Consider the following 22892-nt stretch of genomic DNA (forward strand, 5'->3'; position numbering starts at 1 on the left):
AATAAAATGCTTAGGGCAAAATTGGAAAGTAACAGTAAAATCTGCTTATAAGTAGAAGAAATAAATTTAACGAAAATGATAATGTTCACATAATACATTATATCTTTTAAGTAGTATCATAGCTTGGGGAAAAGGTTATTTTAAAAATAAACAGTCTTATAAGTAAAATCTTTCTATGCATATTTAATTTATATTTTCAACAAAAAGAAATGTAAAATGATAGACAAACATTTCTACACCATATTTACCAGTATTTTGCCTGAAAATGAATAATTTTGTTAAAAACTTAGATCTAATCAAAGAATACAATTAAAAGAGTTTAAAAATTTGAAATAATTTTCAGTTATGAAAAAACTGCAAAGTGAAACAAGTCCAAACCTTTAACAAGTATCCATAAGCTGCTGAATCTGAATGATTTTTTTTCCTTTTGTTTTTATTAATATCATTAAAACAAAGACATTTAAATTAAATTATAGGCAGGTTATGGTTACTATAATATTCATTCTATCTTAGTATTTCCAATATACACTAGGTATTAAAATATATCTTGCCTCTGTGCCTAATAAGACCCACCCATTACATGTGGCTATTTAAATTTGCATTTAAATTAATTAGAATTAAACCAAATTAAAATTCAATTGTTCAGTTACACTAACCATATTTTAAGTGTTCTATTGTTGGAGAGTACATAGACCATTTACATCATTGCAAAGGCCCACTAGATATTCAGTGATGATCTAGTCTTCTGTTTCAATGAGAGACTCATGTGTATTAGACACTGCAATTCCATGCAATTATGGGAGGAAAACATTTGTTTCTATTTAATTTTTAGTAAGGAAGAAATTAAACATTACTAATTTAATAGCCAGAGTAACAAGGGCACCCTCACTTAGTCTATATGACATAGAGGTTACAAGGAATCTTTGTGAAATTTTGAGAGTTCTATATCCTATAGGTATAGACATAGCACCTTCACTGTTTTGCCTTTCATGTGTTGTAACAAGCTGGATTTTATTCATGCATAGTTAAATGGATATATGGATTATATTACCTAGTATTCACCACCAATAATCACAAAATGGACAAGTGCTTTCAAAGATTCTGCCAAAGAACCACAAATTGAAGAAATTCCAATGATACAAACACAAGGTAGGAACAGGACTATTTTGCTGATCTCCTATATTTGATTGATCATGAGGACAAAAAGCTGGGGACTGAAAGGAACACCTGTTCCCAACTCCTGACATTTCCTAGCAAACAAACAGTTTACTTATTTAATTACTGTTGGCCTCTCCATTTCTTTTATTAAACTGAATAGAGATAGGTCTACAATATAGGTCCACCTGGAACCTGTAAATTTCACTTCATGTAGGAAAAGGGTCTTTTCAGATGTAAAGTAAAGATCCACAAGATAGGCCCACCTTGACTTGTAAATGTGGCCTCACTGTGACAAGGATCTTTTCAGATGTAATTAAAGTAAGGATCAAGAGATAAGAATATTCTGGATTAGAGCAGGCCCTAAATCAAATAATGAGTGTTCTAAGAAAAGAAAACAAAAACCATGGCATAGGGTATAAAGCCATACAAAAATGGAGTCAGAAATCGGAAGTTATGCATCTACAAACCAAGAAGAGACAAGGAGTGCCTATAGCTACCAAAAGCCAGAGAAGTATGGAACACATACCCCCTTAAGGACTCCAAAAAGAACCAACCCACTGACATGCTGATTTTAGATATCAAGCCTAATACAAATGTGAGAAAGTAAAGTTCCATCATTTTAAGCCATCAAGTTTGTATTGATTTGTTACAGCAACCCAGCTAAGAAACATACTTACAGAATGACTTCTCTGGGAAGAATATACTGTATATATTGGCCTCAGACTGGTCCTTCTTCCTCTTGGGATCTAGCCAGGCACACTGGGGAATAAGCACTTTAACTCACCAACTCACTGGATTAGCAAATGTCATGAGTGAGTGTACAACGTGGTAAGGTTATGTTTTGTTGCTCAATGAGTCTGTTATGGTGTAAATACGAAGTGTCCCCTCCTTCCCCCCAAAAAAATGCCCATGTGTTGAAGGCTTGGTGGCCACGTGGTGTTGCTATTGACTGGATCGTAAAGGTTCTAACCTAATCAATGGATGAAGACAATGGTGAGTTCATACTGAATGGGCTATTAGGAGATGGGATTTAGTTATAGGAAGTAGGTCACTGAGGATATGACTTTGAAGGGTGGGACCTTCCTGTCCTCCTTCCTTCCCTCCTGTCCAACATGAGGTGGGCTGCTTTGCTCCACCACAGGCTTCCCATCATATTTTGCCTCACCATGCATGGGCCCAAAAACAACACAGACAAGTACTATGGACTGAAACCTCTGAAACTGTGAGCTAAAATAAATCCATATTTTTTCAGAGTGATGAAAGTGAGGGGGGTCTACTTCACCATCTCACTAAGCCACATGTTCTAAGTACTTTCTTGTCAGTAATAAAATTGACACTTTGACCCACTTTTGCCATTCTTTAACTTCCCAATTTGTTCAAAACCAAAGAAGGAAAGCAGGTAGTATTTATGAGATATTCCTGAGAACCTCCCAAATTATAAATTGTTTTGATAGTCACTTCTCAGTGTGAGTCATCAAGCCTTAACATTAGTGGTTCAACAATTCTGAAATATTCTATATTCTACATTCATATGATTTTTTTCATTATTCTGGTTATAATATTGAGCATATATTCTATAAAGAAAACATATAGAAGTAGTAAGACATAAATGATAGAATAAAATACTATGATCCTAAATCTCAGTTCTACAATCATCTAAAAGCAGATAAAATATTTGTGCACCAATGTGTATATTAACTTTTTTTTTAATTGTTCAGTGTCTAAAGTTGAAAAGTGACACTGTGTCTGCAGGGAAAAACGGTTTCTACAATGGTGAGGAAGCCAAGTGACTGATCTTTGTAGGAGTATTGTTCATAATTCTGTGGTTAGCAAAGAGGTAGGGTGTGGTTTGCAAAAGAATGCAAATAACCAAAGAGATACCTTAAAAAATAAATAAAAGATTGATGAGAATTTAAAAATCTTTCTTCAACCTCCATTAATGGCAGCCCTAAAGTAAAAAGATATTAATTTTAGGTGAAAATGATAATTGAGAATTTAAAAAGATTAACCTTTGGCTGCCCAAGATTTCTTTAATGACTGATTCTCTCTTTTATATGAGTACAAGATGAAATTAGTGCAAAATTTTTCTATAGGAAAAAAGAATTCATCACTGCTATTTCCAGATAAACATCTCTAATAAACAATACTAATTATGTTCTATTCATTCAGGCTTTATCCCTACCTCTCCTTAGATAGATGAAAACCTCTGTCATCTGAATTCCTGAATTTGTCATACAAACTGATATGGGATCTTTTAATCATATTAGATAACATTTTTTGTATCAATCAGACTCTCCAAAGTGTGGATGACAGACACAGAACTAGTTCTTTATAGTTTGGTAACACAAAAACAGTTCAAACTGAGATTTTTAAAACTCTAGAAAATATTTAAGCTTATACTTTCTATGCCACTTAATCTAAAAACATTTGCCAACCATATCTGTATAATCTATTTTTTGGGGAAATGGAGGACTGAGACAGGATCTCACTATGGAGCCCAGGCTGACCTCAAACCCTCAATCCCCCTGCGTCTGCCTCCCAAGTGCTGGGATTACAGGAGTGCACCACCAATTATCAATTCCCTTAAAAAATAAATTTCTTAATATATATTTACCAACATAATCATCATATTCTCCATCAAACCTAGAATCAACCGATATACCTAACTGGAGTCTATGAGTATGATTCAGTTCCAAACCATGTTCCATCATTATTGCAAAGTGGGGTACAATTAAGAGAAAATAAAAGTTTCAGCCAGGCACCAGTGGCTCACACCTCCAATCCCAGCTTCTCAGGAGGCAGAGATCTGAAGGATAGATAATGGTTTAAAGCCAGACCGGGCAAACAGTTGGCGAGACCCTATCTCAAAAAAATCATCACAAAACCGGGCTGGTTGATGTGTTCTCTATACAGGAATGAATACAGAAATCGTAAAATGGCTGGGGCCACCATGGGAAGGGGACTAGGGAAGAGTGAAGAGGACTAAAGGAGATGAACCAATTGGGGTTACAACACATATATCCATGGAAACAACACAAGGAAACTCCCTGTATTAGCCATCTTTATCTCAAACTAGCAAAAACGTTGTTTTTCTTTTTATCTTGTATCTTTTTTCATCTACAAAATCAGAAAACAGGAGGGCGGAACAGGCTCTGCAGGGAGGTTGGCACCTGTGAAAGGGGGGATGTGGCAGGGAAAGAGGTAGGAGGATGAATACAGTACAAACAATGTATACACATATTTGTAAATGCAAAAATGATACCTTTGAAACTGTTCCAGGAATCACGGGAGGGGGGGTGAAGAAGAGCAGTGAGTTCAAGTATGATATATTTGATACACTGGAAGAACCTTTGTAAATGCTACAATGTACCCCCACCTAGCACAATAAAGGGGAAAAATTTAAAAGTGGAGGGGGGTGGAGTGGCTCAAGGTGCAGGCCCTGAGTTCAAACCCCAGAACTACCAAAAAAAGAAAAAAAGTTTCAACCTCTATAGTTCTTTTAACTTTAATTAAAATCACAGTTCATTTCTTCTTCAGCTTATTACTACTTCCAAAAGCATTCCCAATGGCTTTGGTGGAGATTTCCTAGGCCTTGCTTCCTCATCCATTCATTTCAAGGGATTATTCACATCTCTACCTTATGGCCAGGCAGCTTGGCAATATTTCAAGAAAGCTCCCTTGGAAGAAGAATACCTATTCAGCCTATAGCTGCTTTTAAAACCTAAAGGATAAGCTTTAAATAACATTTATGAAGTACTTTTCCTTATCCAATTCTTTCTCATCAAAGTAATTCTTAATATCACTTTAACACAATCTGACTTTAGTAAACAAGCTCAGAAAGAGAAACGGGAAAGAATGATTTGTCAGACCCTAGACCATCCTAACTGTAATATCAGACCCAAGAAAACTAAACTAAAAAGAGGTCTGTATGATGTTCAATTCCTCAGAAATTCCCCCATGTCATTCATGTAGGATAAGCCTCAATTTGGAGAATGTTTTCACCTGGAGAAGATACATGCTTGCTCTGGTAGCAACTGTTTCAGCTCTGGGCCAGTGTTGAAATGGGAAAGTGAACCTCAGCTAGAACCTTCACTCCCCATAAATGAGTAGCTCCAGGGAGAAGCAAGCACATTATCTGTTTTAGAAAAAAAAAATTTCTGATTTCTGGTGTGCAGGATTCTCACACAGAAAGACCAAGAAACAGTAAACCACAAAAAAGTTCATAAGATTTATCAGCAAACAAGACAAAGATTTAAAGACATAAAAAAATTATTAAATAAAATTTTGGGCCCTTAAGGTCTTGGGAATTTGCAATTATCAAATACAAAACTGTAAAATAATAAAAAATTTACATAGAACTCCGAATCCAGTAACTAAGGAACAAATACCCCTCTCAAGCAAACATGTAACTTTAAAAATACATTATCAAACCTTAACGTATACATTTGTAAATTTCAAAATACAGCTCGCTATCACTTAGTCCAAGTTTTCTGATCACATTATAACAATTAGATCTGTAATAAAAATTGTAATATGTCATAATTAAAACAGACAAAGAAGAAATCACAAGGTGATGTGTAAAATATTTAGAACCAAATGATGATAGTGAAAATACCATGTATAAAATCTTTGGTTAAAATAGTGCTGTGAGAAAAATTAATATCCTTAAAAAGCTAACAACAGAAAAGGAGGAAATTAATTTGTTGAACTAATAGGTTGGGAAAAGAAAAACAGAATATATTCAAATTAGGGAAAAGGAAGATTAACGAAATAAAGTAAAAATACAATAAGTAGGGTTAATAAAGTCTATTATTAGTTCTTTATAAAGAGCAATGAACTTGATACCTGACACAAGTGATCAAGAAGCAAAGAGTAAAGGCACAAATCAACAATTTTAAGGACTAATAACAACAAAAGAGACACAAATGAAAAAAAAAGTGAGAGAACTAAGGACAGAAATCTAATGTCTGCAAATGAGTAAATAGAAAGACAAAAGATGGTATAGCTAACACAATGGAATAGTACTCAATAATAACCAGAAACCCATGTCACAGGTTACTCCATTACACTAAGTAAAGGAAGCCAGATACAGCACGTTCTGCATGAGTCAATTCACATCAAATGTCAAGAAAAGGCAAATTTAAATAAAATGTGAAACATATGCACACATACTAAAAATAATATGGGCAAGGTAGCAACATTAAATATCAATAAAGAAATATCAATTGTGTTCCTATGCACAAGTAACAGAAATATTAATATTTTTAAGATACTATTCACAGTAACAATAGAAAGTTCCAGGAATAGTTACAAAAGATGTACAACCTATATACTTTTAATAAATTCTAAAGCTACAGAAAAATTAAGCAACAACATACATCAAGATTGTGTTGAAACCATCTCACAGAACTTGGAATTTGCATTTCTCCCTAATACCAGGGACAGAGGTTTAAGACTGCAGTTCAAAAATCACCTTGTTGGGAATATTATACTATAGAAGGTGCCAAATACAGAACATCAGGTTTCTTTTTTCTCTTTAGATAGGTGGTTAACCATTTTAGTGGTAATATATTATATCATATAAAGATATCAACTGCATTTAACCTGGTAAGCAGATAAAATGCAGTTTCAATTAAAAACTCCAATGTATTTTAAGAGATACTTGATTCTAAAATTTATATGGGGGGAAAATAAACAGCCTAAGAAAGAATAGTGCTTTTTACAACTATAAAATTAGAAATATTTGGAAATTTCAAGTATCTTAAAAGATCTTGTATATACTAGTAAAGATAATGTAAGTTGGTGCAATGACTTTGCAAAATAATTTGACATCATTTTATAAAGTTGGACACTAGCTTAAGTCAACATAGAGTAATTCAATTCCTGGTTACATTCCCTAGGGAAACTCTTCCACATGTGCATCAAGAAGTTAGATACAGCACCCATATTCACCTTCTTAAAAAATGTTTAAACCTGTTGAAATCACCATAAGAAGGGGACTAAGGTAGAAAGGAGAAAAATAGAGGACATGAACCAATTCTGGTTATAATACATATATACATGGAAATGTCACAAAGAAACTCCCTATAGAGCTATCTTGAACAAACAAAAACATGTTTTTTCAAAAACCGAGAACAGGAAGGTATAACTGGTCCTATCTAGTGGGAAGGGAGGAATATAAGGAAAAGATGAAGGAAGGATGATGAATGTAGTGGAAATATTCTGTACTCATGTATGAAAATGGAAAAATGAGACATGTTGAAACTATTCTAAGAACAGGGGAAGAGGAAGGATAAAGGAGAATGATGGAGGGGGTGAATTCAACATATTGTTAAGAACTTTTGTAAATGTCGCAATGTACTCCTAGCACAATAATATAATAAAAAAGAAAAAACAAAGAAGTTATATACAAATTTGTTCCTAGAAGTTTCCTTTCAAAAAATGAGAATAATAACCTAAATTGCCATCAACAGAATTAATTAGTATTACTTATTAGTTTTTAAATTGCATTTACAGTTTAATATTACACAAATGGAAAAGAAACAATAGCTATATGCAATATGAATTATAGTATTAAGTGATAAATTTATGACACACTATCATTTTCAACAGCTTCAAAACAATTATGTTGTTTAGAAATAATTACACATGTAACCAAAGTATTTTTTAAAATCAGGGAAAGCCAAACTCAAACTTCACAACAGCTTTTTATTAGTGTGAGAACGGGTGACTAAGGGATGAGGCCCCATAAATAGAATGGCCACAATGTTCTACCTCCTAAATCACAACGAAGCTTCGCAAGAGCTCATTTATTGACCTTCAAAACACATCCAATTGGGTATATTAAATATTTCAAGTAATTTAAATGATGTTTTAAAACTAAGACATTGGGTAGTTTACTGAAAGGAGAATTGAAGGAACAGGTCTTACAATCTACACGGCAAGAAACACCTTTCAAATCAAAGCACAGAACTAGCCTGATGGCAGAATTGTGTTGGTAAAAACATTTCTGAGAGGGGAACAATGGAGAAGTGATCATTTGTAGCATCTGACAATTTCCCTGGCCAATTTCAACAACCAACTAAATGTTTCAACACTGTAAACTATGAAGAGATGTTGACACTCAGCATTCATGAGATACACATCTACCCATTTGCTTTGTACCCATGATCTCACTAGCTCTGGACACTTACCCTAGCACTGCAGCACCTACTACCCCAGAAATGAAGTCTCACTACAGTTCTACCATTACCAGATGATTCTTCAACACAGTTCTTGTTTTCCTGTGTGTAACCAGCCCAAGTCTAGAGCAGCAATAACTTGCTAGCAGAGCTGAGGTACATGGGAATGGGATAGTGCAAAAGAAGCTGGGGAAAGATCTACCATTTTCTTCTTCTCTATACTATCTTAAGATGGGAAATTCCTCCAAACACAAGGAGAGAATTTAGGTTCTGGTAATCACAAATATTAACCACACTTATCTTCCATGTTCTGTTACCAGTCAAGATTTGTTAAGCCCTATTTTCTATAGTTTGTATTATAAAAATAGCTTTTTGTATTTTCCAAATAGAAATAACATTGCATACAGCATGTGTGCAGTATGTATGTATACACGTACACTATATAGATATATAGAGAGAGATACAGATATAGATATAGATATAGGTATAGATATAGATATAGATTATATATAGAGAGAAATCTTATATATATAAAGATGTGTGTACAGAGTATGTGTACGCTAAGACTTTAAATATGCCTCCCATATGGAGATCTTCCCACTGTTCCCTGACTAAAAATCACCTCCCAAAGTTAAAAGTAGATATGTAGTGTAAATACATAAATGTAAACGGTAATGAAAGTATTAATCTTTAAAAATTAGTAGCAGGGAAAGCAACTTCTCCCTGCCCCTAACTAAGCTGAGGTGTTGTATGTATTTTTGACATAGAATTTGCTTCACTATCTTCACTCTGTTGATTTTCCAAGATCTCATAAGCCTATGTGCTCTAAAAAGGCATAAACTTGTCTTCTTTATGTCTGAGTCCCTTCCTTAGTATACATCCAAAAACTGATTGATAAATTATTTTCTAATGAGGTGTGATGGCACATGCCTGTAATCCCACCACTCGGGAGGCTGAGGCAGGAGGATCACAAGTTTGAAGATAGCCTAGACTACATAGGAAGTTCCAGGTCAGTCTGGGCTACAAGGTGCAACTCTGTCTCAAAAAAATAAAATAAAATAAAAATTATTTACTATTATCTTAACTACAATTTATTTAGCACTTACTAAACATAATAAAACTGAGTAGAATCTTTACACAAGTTATTTAATTTACCTCTGGAACTATAAAGTCCATTAGGATCATTCATGTGTCTTAAATGAGAACACCAAGGGCAAAGAAAATCAGTTAGCTACTATGAAGCAGAATCAGAATTCAAACTTGGATCTGCCTCACACCAGATCCAGTCTTTCTATTATACATTCTAAAACTAAAACTAAAAGCAGATGTAGGTATAAATGGTAATAAGAGTATTAATCTTTTAATAAGAGTATTAATCTTTAAAAATTAATTTCTGTTCAAGAAAATTAGAAGAGAAGTGGCACTTGAGTTGGAAACTAAAGAATAAATAGCAGTTTGCCTGGCAGCTGAAAGAAAAGCACTCAGGTGTTGCAGCAACAAAAGACTGTGACTTCAGGGAAGTTGCTCTTCCCACATCTCCAAAGAAAAAGTGAACATGTTCTTCTGAAGATTATGCTGATAATACATACAAATGACTTAAGATGGGCCCCAACACAGAGCAGGTATTCAACAAATGAAGGAGGAGGATGGAAAAGGGGAAGAACAAGATGATTCTGACTTTTCAAGTGATATTCACATACTGTCACATATAGCAAGAGAGTTTAAATACAGAAAAAATGAGTAATACTAAAAGGAAAACCTTCTGAAGCATACATACGGTGGTATCTTTACTATGAGATTTTAAAATAATCTAATAAATGCCTGTTAAATGATATGGACAACATAATCTTGAACAGGTCTGCCCAAACTTGAAACTCCTTGAAAATAAAAGTATCAGTTTATACATCAAAATAAGAGCACAGCAAATAATCTGCACGTATTTACTCTCATTGAGTGATTACAGCAAAGCAAACACAAGAAAAGCATTGAGGGACACCAGTCAAAAGCAACACTTCTAGTGTGTCATCTGGCAATTTTCATTTCTCTCTCCATTACCTGTCTTTTTACTGCCTGACAGAATTTTTTAAGTTTATTTTTTGATAGAAGAGTAGCTGACCAAAATATAATAGTTTACATAGTCTTTAAATTCCACAGAAATCCTAATAATTATCATCAATAAGCATTCACAAATAAAGCAAAAAAAATCAGTTTTAGTAATCCATTTTTCTGAAAATAAAAGTACGCTTAAATGTTACAAATTCACTAAAAGGTACACTGATCAACTGTATTGTTTAGCACAAACTAAATTAACATAAAGTAAATGTAAAGAAATTTAAAATTAAAGCTTGAACCTCATTCCAGTTATTTTTCTTTTTTTTTAAAAACCACCCACTTTCTTGACTTAGGCATTGATTCACTTTGAATGTTAAGGCAGTGCTGCCATCTTGTGGTTAATGTTGGGATGGCTGAAGTGTTGAGCCAATCGCTTTTTAATAGGTCTCAGTTTCATACTTAAAAAGGGTTAGACCACCAGGCAATCCCAAAATTTAGGTAGAAAAACTAAACAAAACCAGACACCTTTCCTGATAGGACTCACAGCAATGCACAAACATCCTCAAGAAGCTGGATTGCTAACAAAGCATTTTTATATTAACCTATATTTTATTATTAACATTCAACACCTTGTTTTGAAATGCTATGAAAATAACTACAACAAAATCTTAAACCTACAGAAGAATGTGAAAAATAGTAAACATTTATACTTCATTTGTATCTTGACTATTTCCCATGATTTCAGGCTTACAGGCTACTAACTGTCCCAAGACTATACACTATCTAAGAAAGAATACAAAACCTACCCTGAAAAAATTCAGAAGCTGCACAACATGGATTCCCTACCACACATCCCTCCACTGCCACAATCTTCAGTGCCTAAGAATCAAATATGAATAGCCAGTGGAAAATGTAGCTTAGGCCAAGAAGCCTGGGGCAAACTGGCATTCTCACTAATTTTCAAATTTCTGTCTGAATCTTGCATCAATTTACAGGGAAACTTTGAGGAGAAAAATATAAGAATTGCAAAATACCTAATGAAACCCATAAAATACTGTTTGAAAAAGGAGGGTCGAGAGGAGGGGTAGGTAAGGAAATGTAAGGGAGGGGTGAACTTGTTCAAAATGCACATAGGCATTTATGGAAGAACTACTGAAATAAAACCTCCCTCATGCTGTCATTGTGTACTAATTAAAAAATAAAAATATAAATTTAAAAGAGAACTGAAAAATAATGTTAAGGAGAGAATGGGAGAAGAAAAGAGAAAATAACCTGAGGACAACTATTATATTATTAAATAACAACGTTATTTTGCCATTCTGTTTTCTACCAAAATAATTGGTGATGATAGCAGTTATTAATATTTCACCTTCAAAATCCAGATGGCAATGCCCTTCTGAAGGTCCATATGTGTCTTGGACCAAGAACTGAAAATTCAAAGCATTCAGAATTAACTGACTTCTCTAACTACGGATCTACAACCTTTCTTACCTGGTCACAAATCTATCAGCTCTGCATTTTCTTTCCACTCTCAATTTCCTAAATGCTGAAAATGGTGTTACCCAAGTCTTACTAATTATAATAGTAACAGCATAAACTATGTGAGCATTGACTTTTGGCCTTTCAGGAGAGAAAATTTAGACTTCTCTCTGTACTCCTTTAATCTGCCTCCAAAAAGGATTACTGATCTGTCTTAGGGGAGCTCCAGTACACTGTACTTGGCTTTATGTCTAGTGGCTAAGCTCCCAAAGAGGATGAAAGATGCATGCAGGAGGCCCTGTGGAAAAGCCCACACAAGACAAATGGAGGCAGCTTCTAAGTTGACAACCTCTTCTCTTTTCTCTTGCTTCTTAAGTATTTGCTTCTTAAATACTGGGGCAAATGTTCTCCAATCCTCATTCTTTCTATGGTTTACTCTCTTAGAAAAGGCAGTGTCCTAGACAAGCTTGGAATTCACTAGAATCAGTCAGGAAACAGATTTGGCCAGTTTTGATCCCATTCCAGAGAGAAGTGTAGATCAAGTAGTAGAGTTCTACATTAGGTTTGGGGTCAAAACCCAGAAAGTAATGATGATCCAATTTGCCTTACTTCATTCATCGAATTCCTTTGGAGTTCTCAGTAACAAGAAACCCAACAGAGAGATAATAAAAGTTCATGCATTTTTAAATTTCTGGACAAAAATGTCATCCTAAATTGCTCAGAATCCTCAAAGACTTGCCATATGTACTGCACTACGTTCAGTATTTATTATATTATTTAAATTTTTGATGTAATAGGGAATAGTATTTGATAAGAGAATCAAAACCTAGCAAAATTAAATAACTTACCAAAAGTCATAAAAAATTAATGAAAGGAGTTTAAATCCAGGTCAGTAACTGCATCTGTCTTTCCAATATGTTATGATCCCTGTTGTTTAATCTCCCTCCACTTCCTGTCTGAAGCATGGCTCTGCTGCTTCTTGGGACAGTGGTCTAGCTTATATTTAAAGTTTTTTGTCTAAATTACTTTTTGGAAAATTGATTTCTAATATTCTGTATTTGAAAGGCAATTACATAACTCAAGATGCATTCTCTTTCTCTCTCTCTCTTGTTTCTGTCTTCCTTTCTTTCTTTCTTTTTTGGGTCAGTACTGAGATTTGAACTCAGTGCCTCACCCTTGCTCCTTCCCTTAAGCCACTGTGCCAGCCTTTTTTTGTGATGGGTCTTTTCAAGATAAAGTCTCACTTTTTTGTCTGGGCTGGCCTCAAACTGTGATCCTCCTGATTTCTGCCTCCTGAGTAGCTAGGATTATAGGCATGAACCACCGGCACTGGTCCTTCCTTTCTTTCTTAATACAAAAAGAAAACTAGAAAATACTACCTTATACCAAAATCTGGCAAGATCAAGAAGTAAGCAGATTACTTAGTGAAACACTCCCTAAATGTTGCTCTACATGCAGCTTATGCAGAGATTAAAATAAAGTTTACTTTAGGCTAGAACTATTACATCTGTAGCTTAGTGACTGAAGATCCTGGAGTCCTGTCTTTATAACGATCCAGTCACCATTAACAGGATGAAATGCTGGTTAGTAAAGCATACCAACAAAGGCACAGGTAAAGGATATTTTACTGCCTCTATCTTATGTTACAGACGAAAAGGCTAAAGAGAGTCATTTCATGTCAAAAATATCTTCCTGAAACATTTACTTTAGCTTCAAAATAGCTATTTTTATGTAACATGGAGTTTTGACTAATGCACAGAAAATAAGCAATATCTGTCTGCTTTTAAATTTTTGCTTTTGGGTTATTTTTGGGATAGAACTTCATGTTTATACTTGGGCTGGCCTGGACTGCAATCTTTTAATTTAGGTAATCCCAGCTTTCTCACAGAGCTGGGATTACATGAGTGAACCACCATGCCAAACTATTGGTTGAGGTGGGATTGTACTAACTTTTTGCCCAGGCTGGCCCTGAACCACAATTCTACCAATCTCCACCTCCCAAGTATCTCAGGTTATAGATGTGAGTCACCGATGCCCAGCTACACACATCTTTTAGAAGCAAAAATGCCCTGAGAAAGGAGAAAGAGCACAGAGAAATGTCATACCACTATCCTGTGTACTCGGAGAGAGATGGGCTCTCAGTCTTTCTAAAGACACAGAAAGAGAAAGTGAGAAACCAATAATCCAGAAAACTCCAAATTTTCTCAAGCAAACTAATGTAAGGATGTGCAAACACTGTTTTGATGTTACTTTTCCTTTAGAGAATTACTATACCTGTCAAACCGATCCAAGATTATTGCCCAGTTAGGGGTTCTATAATCCAGTCCTTTCTAAGCAAGCTTCCCTGCCCAGCAAAACCAACATCTCCTGAAAACTTGCTCAAAATGCCAATTCCCAGGCTCCACCTTTGTTCTATGTAATCACAAACTCAGGCACAGGCAAGGATGAGCAGGGGCCCAGCAATCTCTGTTACAGCCAGGTGTCAGGGCAATTCTGATGCACGATATAGTCTGCGAACTACTACTAAACCAAAAATGAAATGTGTGTAAACTGGAGAGGACTCTGAAAGTACAATGAAGAGCCTAGTAAAGCTTGAGACTGAGAATAAACAGAGAAACCAAGACAGATGACTTTAACAAAAAGAACCTGTGGCAATGACCTTTACAAGTCTTCAAGACCATAAAGAATTATTCACAAAGAAAAATAAGCTGATGCTCTATTTCCCCTGAGGGAATATAAAGAAGGCATTATGCACTTTAAGTGAAATATAACTAACATTTGCTAACAGAGTATTATTAAACATTAAAATGAATGTTTGACAATTCCATTTACAATAGCCTCAAAAAAATCGAATACCTAGGTGTAAACCTAACAAAAGATGTGAAAGACCCCTACAAGGAAAACTATACACTTCTGAAGAAAGAGATTGAGGAAGACTATAGAAAGTGGAGAGATCTCCCATGCTCATGGATTGGTAGAATCAACATAGTAAAAATGTCGATACTCCCAAAAGCAATCTACATGTTTAATGCAATTCCCATCAAAATTCCAATGACATTCATTAAAGAGATCGAAAAATCTACCGTGAAATTTATATGGAAACACAGGAAGCCACAAATAGCCAAGGCAATACTCAGTCAAAAGAACAATGCTGGAGGTATCACAATACCTGACTTCAAACTATATTACAAAGCAATAACAATAAAAACAGCATGGTACTGGCACAAAAACAGACATGAAGACCAATGGAACAGAATAGAGGACCCAGATATGAAGCCACACAATTACAACTAACTTGTCTTTGACAAAGGAGCTAAAAATATACGATGGAGAAATAGCAACCTCTTCAACAAAAACTGCTGGGGAAACTGGTTAGTAGTCTGCGAAAAACTGAAACTAGATCCACGTATATCACCCTATACCAAGATTAACTCAAAATGGATCAAGGATCTTAATATCAGACCACAAACTCTAAGGTTGATACAGGAAAGAGTAGAAAATACTCTGGAGTTAGTAGGTATAGGTAAGAACTTTCTCAACGAAACCCCAGCAGTACAGCAACTAAGAGACAGCATAGATAAATGGGACCTCATAAAACTAAAAAACTTCTGTTCATCAAAAGAAATGGTCTCTAAACTGAAGAGAACACCCACAGAGTGGGAGAAAATATTTGCCAACTACACATCAGACAAAGGACTGATAACCAGAATATACAGGGAACTTAAAAAACTAAATTCTCCCAAAACTAATGAACCAATAAAGAAATGGGCAAGTGAACTAAACAGAACTTTCTCAAAAGAAGAAATTCAAATGGCCAAAAAACACAAGAAAAAATGCTCACCATCTCTAGCAATAAAGGAAATGCAAATTAAAACCACACTAAGATTCCACCTCACCCCTGTTAGAATAGCCATCATTAGCAACACCACCAGCAACAGGTGTTGGCGAGGATGCGGGGAAAAAGGAACCCTCTTACCCTGTTGGTGGGAATGTAAACTAGTACAACCACTCTGGAAAAAAATTTGGAGGCTACTTAAAAAGCTAGACATTGATCTACCATTTGATCCAGCAATACCACTCTTGGGGATATACCCAAAAGACTGTGACACAGGTTACTCCAGAGGCACCTGCACACCCATGTTTATTGCGGCACTATTCACAATAGCTGAGTTATGGAAACAGCCCAGATGCCCCAGCACTGACAAATGGATTAAGAAAATGTGGTATCTTTATACAATGGAATTTTATGCAGCCATGAAGAAGAATGAAATGTTATCATTCGCTGGTAAATGGATAGAATTGGAGAACATCATTCTGAGTGAGGTTAGCCTGGCCCAAGAGACCAAAAATTGTATGTTCTCCCTCATATGTGGACATTAGATCAAGGGCAAACACAACAAGGGGATTGGACTTTGAGCACATGATAAAAGCTTTAGCACACAAGGGAGGGGTGAGGATAGGTAAGACACCTAAAAAATTAGTTAGCATTTGTTGCCCTTAATGCAGAGAAACTAAAGCAGATACCTTAAAAGCAACTGAGGCCAATAGGAAAAGGGGACCAGGAACTAGAGAAAAGGTGAGATCAAAAAGAATTAACCTAGAAGGTGACACACATGCACAGGAAATCAATGTGAGTCAATGCCCTGTATAGCTATCCTTATCTCAACCAGCAAAAACCCTTGTTCCTTCCTATTATGGCTTATAATCTCTCTACAACAAAATTAGAAATAAGGGCAAAATAGTTTCTGCTGGGTATTGAGGGAGTAGGGGGGAAAGGGAGGGGGCGGAGTGGGTGGTAAAGGAGGGGGTGGGGGCAGGAGGGAGAAATGACCCAAGCCTTGTATGCACATATGAATAATAAAAAAAAAAGAAAAAAAATGAATGTTTGAATTCATTCGTAGCCTCCTTTTGAAGGAAGCTATAGAACCCTCTTTTTTTGAGTTTTTGCCTCAAATATTCAGAGTGGATTAGCAATCAACTCTTGTGATTCTTACCATATATTGAAAAAATATACTAAAACTCAGAAAAATGTGAAAAATTTAAAGTCACTTTAAAAATTATCCAGAATTTAATACATGTGAGGTACTTAACTATTTTAAGTATCTGAATATTAAAAACTTAAGAATCTTTACTGAAACATAAAAAAATGTAAGCACTTGGCACAGTGACATTAAAGATATTTCTTTAACTTACAGATAGATAATAGTTTAAAAAGTGACTACGCACATATTAAATTCTGGGCTGATACAATGAACATGTATTTTCAAATAAAAAGAAAAAATTGAACACAAATATGAAATATTATTCCTATCTAGTTGACAACTTACAAAAATATATTCCGCTATTTAAAAAAGAAATCAATGAAAAAATTTATAATATGAATACATGTTTGTATAATACAAAATAATAAACAAATGTACAACTTAGTAAAATAACTTGTAATATTCTCTCATAAACTTATACTTTTATGTAATAAGCTTATTAAATAAAATGAAAAGCAGTTTATTAAGGTAGCTAAAAAAAGAAAAGACAGGAAAATATTCTTGTCCTGTGCTCTTATAACACAAGCAAGTCTCACATGTAAAGTAATAACTATATCATATTTTAATTCTAGCAACACATTTTTTTAACGAGCCACCAAAATTTAACTTTAAAAAATATTCTACATGGAAAGGAAGTTACCATAATTTTTTATCTGTTTACCTCCAAAATATTTTGTATTTGCAGTCTACTAAAAAAATCCTAGCAATTTGGTAGATGTTCATATTTATTGTAGTTAGCAATATATTTGGAAGGTTAACAATTTCCTTTACCTTTTCTACCTTTCCACCATTGATGTCGCTGGGTAGGAATTTCTTGCCAATTGTTCTCAGATCTGTCTAAAATGAAAGTATTATTATTAAAATAGAATTACAGAAAAAAGTAAATCTAAATTTAATCTCATGAACAAAAGATGAAATTACTAAATGTCTGTGGAGTAAAATTTAAATGTCTTTAAACGATTATAAGATCCAGGCACATAATTAATCTTTTCAAATAACAGCCTAATCCGTAAGTTATATAAAGTGAATAGAGACATATAAAGGACTCCAATTTCTTTAGATAACCTTTTATCTTCCTACTCCCTATTAAAATCCCAAGCTTGATTTTATGTAAATTTACAAAAATTACAGAAATGGAAGTCGGTGAACAAATAACTATATGAAAATGTAAAAATATGAATAACTCAGCAAAGCAAAACATAAAAAAGAAAGCATAAGAACTAACATAAACAAAGTTATAACATTTCTGATACAAAAAGAGAACTTCACCTACAGTCTACAAAAATGTAGAACTTTTAAGAACTGTGTCCTCTTAAGGAAGTGAAAGCCTAAAGGAATGGCAAGAAGCTTGTTCAGAGCAAAACCATCAGTACTCATGAAAACAGTCCAATTACTTGAGCTAAGAAATTAGCTTTATACTTCAGAAAGTGAGATTAGAGTATCTGAAGTTGTCTTGTTTCCTTATTCTTTAAAATATAATAAATAGTAAGTCTTCATCATCTTAAGAATAAAAGAAAAAACTGAGTACATTTAATCTCATAAGTTATACAGGAAAATTTCTTATTATACTTAAGGACAATACTAAATGATTAAAATTACTGTGATATGAAATAAATAAATTTAGAGGCAGGATAGTCTTTGAACACCTACAATAATAGAGTATCTTCTTATTTGAAATACCACATGTACTCAACTTAAGAAACAAATATGTAAATATTACAATCTCCACAGATCCTTTCCAGTCTTTCACTAGGATAACCCCTACGCTAAAATGCACCAGCTACAACTGTTAGGCAAACTAAGCCCCAAACACAAAGCCTTGCGCAACTATGTTTTAGACTTAAGGCTTTTTGCATCCTGAACCCAGTAACAGGGAGTAAAGTATTATCAACTAGACCTCAGGTTGTATGCCTTTTCAATGTGAAAATATGGAACAACATATGGTTATGAAATACTTTCTTATAATAGCCTTCCCTCTAGAAGGACTGTTTTAAAAATTAAAGTTAACAAATGTGAGCACTTGGCACAATGATTTGCACAACAAAGTAACCTGATGAATGTTAGTCGTGATGCTTATTTTAGTGAATATATGACATTTACATTTTGTGACCACCTGAACATACGTAACCATTAAGTCAATGAAACAGTTCACAAAAACATAGGCAACAGGGGTTGGGGGCATGGCCCAAGTGGTCAAGCTCCTGCCTAAAAAGTTTGAGGACATGAATTCAAACCCTAGCATAGTCAAGAGTAAATAAAAAAGTAAAATACATTTTTTTTTAAAAGTACTACTTTGACGCCATTCAAAGGCTGAAATAAATACAAATAAAAAACTATACAAATTTTATGAAACAACATAGTCCTCATTTCAAGTTTTTATCAAACTAAACTCAAACTAAAATGAAGAATCAAGGTAAAGCCAATGAGCACTAAACAAAACCTCTAAGCTTTGATTCATCCCAATGTAATTTACTAATTGCTGCCATTACAGTTATCAATTAGTAATTAAACACAGGACCTTGAACATTGTCACAAATTCTCTAAACCGAGTTAATTTGCTTCTCTATGTAATGGAAAAAATACCACCATCCTACTTCACAAAGTTGTGGTCAGGCTAAAACAAGATAATACATTCAAAATTTACCTATCTTTTAGCAAGATGAAAATAACATTCCAAATATTTAAACATCCTAAATTCAAAATCATTTAAGTACAACAAAAGCAATTTTATTATCATACTCCTTTATAACAGGATTACTAGGACAATGATTATGTCCCCAAATACTTTTAAAATGAACATAAAAATTGCAGAAATATTTTGCTAATGAAAAGTGTAAAAAAACTTTTAGTTCAAAAAACTAATCAAAAGTGAAAACTAAAAGATTAAATAAAAATTTTGATAATTTTCAAAGGATCTGTACAAAAACACAGTATAAACATGCAATATACACATATGTACACACCACTGCTAGCTATCCAAATAAGTTTAAGATAATGCCTATTTGGAAAATCATTTTTCACTGTATAGGATCTCAAGAGAATGTAACCTGCTTTTAAATTTCCTCAATATTATCTATAGATATCATTTACTAGCCCATGACTGTACTACCACTTACATTTTTCTTAACATTTACATATTTGAACCAAAACTACATTCAGGATTTCAATGCCATCTCTTAATATTCTTACTCCCTATTTTACAGAGTTAAAAATTAAGAATACTCCTTTTTTTTGTGGTATTGGGGTTTGCACTTGTAAGGGAGGTGCTACATTGTTTGAGCCATGCTTCCAACACTTTTTACTCTGATTATTGTAGCAATAGGGTCTCACTTTTTGTCCAGGTTGGCCTGGACTGCAGGTTAACTTAATGCTTCCCGCCCTCACTGGGATGACAGGCACATGCTACCACACCAAGCTTTTTTTATTGAGATGGGGTCTCACAAACGTTTTTGCCCAAGCTGGCCTGGAACTGGGATCCTCTCAATCTGAGTCTCCAGCATAGCTTGGGATATCAATCAGGCAGACAAGACTGTGTTCAGCTACTGGCTGACATGAGCTTATGAACTTTTTGCCTAGGACTGGCCTCAAACTACAATCCTCCACATCTCAGCCTCCCAAGTAGCTAGGATTACAAACATGAGCCACCAGTGCCCAGTTAAGAATCTTCCAGACATAAGAATCTGAACATAAGAGCCACACAGCAAGTCTGAGGCAGCTATCTCTTCAGAAAAGAGATAGATAGTTACAAGGTTGTGTAGCATCTGAGAACTTTGCACTTGACCCATCTGTCAAGTGAAAAGGTGGTTCACTGCCTAGACTGTGGGAATACACAATGTGAACAAATGCTTTTCTGGTGGGAAGGGGTAGTGTGAAGAGGAGCTTGTAATGCTAGGCAGAAAGTAGCTTTGTGAGCAGGCATAATGTCTAATGGGTTTCCTGGACTGAAACACTGCATACATGTTACTCTACTGCCCTATATTCGATAGAAGAACAAGCTCTTGCAGTGGAGGGGGTGAATTCAAGTATGATATATTTGATACACTGTAAGACCCTGGTAAATGACACAATGTATCCCCACCCAAAACAATTAAAAAAAAAAGAAAAAGAACAAGCTTGTGGGAGGAAGAGAGGATAAGAATGCTTGTGCATGGACTCCTTATATAATAACAAGTATATTTTATATATATATATAGCCCATTATAGTCTCCTGCAATCTTTAAAAAGCACAAAAATAAGTTCATCAGGATACTATAAATGTAAGAATTTTATTAAAAAGTTATGAATTGATAAAGGAGATTTGTCTCATATAGGCTTCACTGTGATTAAAAATTGTATTTCTTTTTTTTTTCCATCATGATATGGCATGATAGTTTTGGATTAAAATATTCACTATGCATTTTAGAGAAAATGACAAAAATAAATGAATTAATTCAGATAAAAATCATCAGGTACTTATGTGTATAACACAAATACTTAATCTTGACTTACTTTATTTAATGTTCACACCAATTATACACAGTTCATTGCTATTTGCCCAAATATATAAATAAGAAAAATAAAGGATAGCACGAAATTGTCATAAAATCTATCATTTTTAGAAAGTTCTTTTTAAAAATTTAAGTAGAAGTCACTGATTTGTGTATAAGTCAAAGAAAGTTGAAGTGTCTTTGGGATCTTTTCATGCTAGTCATAGATAACGTGTAATTTGTAACTAGTGCTTACTATAAAAGAAAAACTTAGTCTTGGACTGTTGATGTACCTCAATGGTACAGCACTTGCCTAGCATGCAGGAGGTCCCGGCTATAATTCCCAGCACCAAAAAAACAACAATAAACACTTGTCTTTTGTTTACTTAAAAAACAAGAAACAAACAAAAAAATCCTGATCTTCTTCGTCTTATTGAGTAAAATTCAACAAAGCTGTAGGAAATGACAGAGATGGGAATTTAAATTCGATCTGTTTAAACACAAGTTCAATTCTATAAATATAAAATGTAAGTAGTTTTAAGAGAAAAAGTTACATGGTTATACATTTATTTATATTTTTAATAGTCTTAGCACACACTATTTCTGCTGTGCTGTGATAGGACATATTTGCCAGATAATAGTTCTTTTATGAACTGCATTGGTCATATATGACGATATATAAATTTGATTGTTATTAGATTGTTATTGTAATACAAGATTAAAACTACCCGATGGGCAACTACAGAACTGAAAAAAATTTTTTTCACATTTTTACGTCAAACAATTTTTAAAGCTTTTGAAAAATTCCAGTCTAATTATGGCTACATAATTAGGGATGGAGGAAAAGAGTTGGAAAGAAAACTATACTGAAACATTAATAGTAATTATAAATACATTGAGTTTTCTTATTTTGCTTCTCTGAATTTTCTGAAATGTTCTGCAATGTGTTACTTTTATCATTAGTAATTTTAAAACAATAAATACAACTGTCAAAAGGCAATATAACCTAGCCAAAGTTTCTTTGCAAATTAAATGGCAAATTGTTTTAATTAATGGTCAGTTTTGACTATTATATAGCTACTGAAAATGTCATGAATTTCTACAACTAATAACTGTATAAAATAAGGAGTACTGGTTGAAACTTTTCCCTTTTTCATTGGAGTCTGAATAATAGATGTTAATAACTGAGTAATACCAGTTTGATTACCAAATTCAACAAACATCACTACAACTTAAAATGGATAAAAACCAAAAGCTGTTCTCCATGTTATTTATTATAAAATGCAGTTTAATGAAACATTTATTAATATGGCTTTCAGACTGAAAATGTTTATAAGTTAACAAACTTAACCTACATTGAGAGCAATCAGGATGATGTCATTTACATTGACTTTGTCAGGAGAACTCGTGCAAGCTGCAATGCCTTCATCTGAAAGATACCTGTTAAAATAAAATAAGCACCTTTAATATTATCTAAAATCAAAATAAAGACTACATAAAATTTTATTCTGTAT

General features: G+C 34.0%; 1 protein-coding gene across 9 annotated transcripts in view; it reads right to left on the bottom strand.

Moving 5' to 3' along the window:
• Positions 1-22892, bottom strand: part of Tdrd3 (tudor domain containing 3) — a 145246-nt gene that overhangs the window by 78342 nt on the left and 44012 nt on the right. For 5 of the 9 annotated variants that reach the window (XM_074043276.1, XM_074043274.1, XM_074043282.1 and 2 more), the window contains exons 2-3: positions 22734-22818; positions 17684-17749 (exon numbers count right to left, since the gene is read on the bottom strand). In XM_074043276.1, the coding sequence (XP_073899377.1) occupies positions 17684-17749; positions 22734-22818 (151 nt within the window). The remainder of the gene's footprint in view (positions 1-17683; positions 17750-22733; positions 22819-22892) is intronic. The other 4 variants (XM_074043281.1, XM_074043277.1, XM_074043279.1 and 1 more) reach the window with 1 other exon arrangement.

Source organism: Castor canadensis, chromosome 10 (assembly GCF_047511655.1).
Source record: "Castor canadensis chromosome 10, mCasCan1.hap1v2, whole genome shotgun sequence".
Lineage (NCBI taxonomy): Eukaryota > Metazoa > Chordata > Mammalia > Rodentia > Castoridae > Castor > Castor canadensis.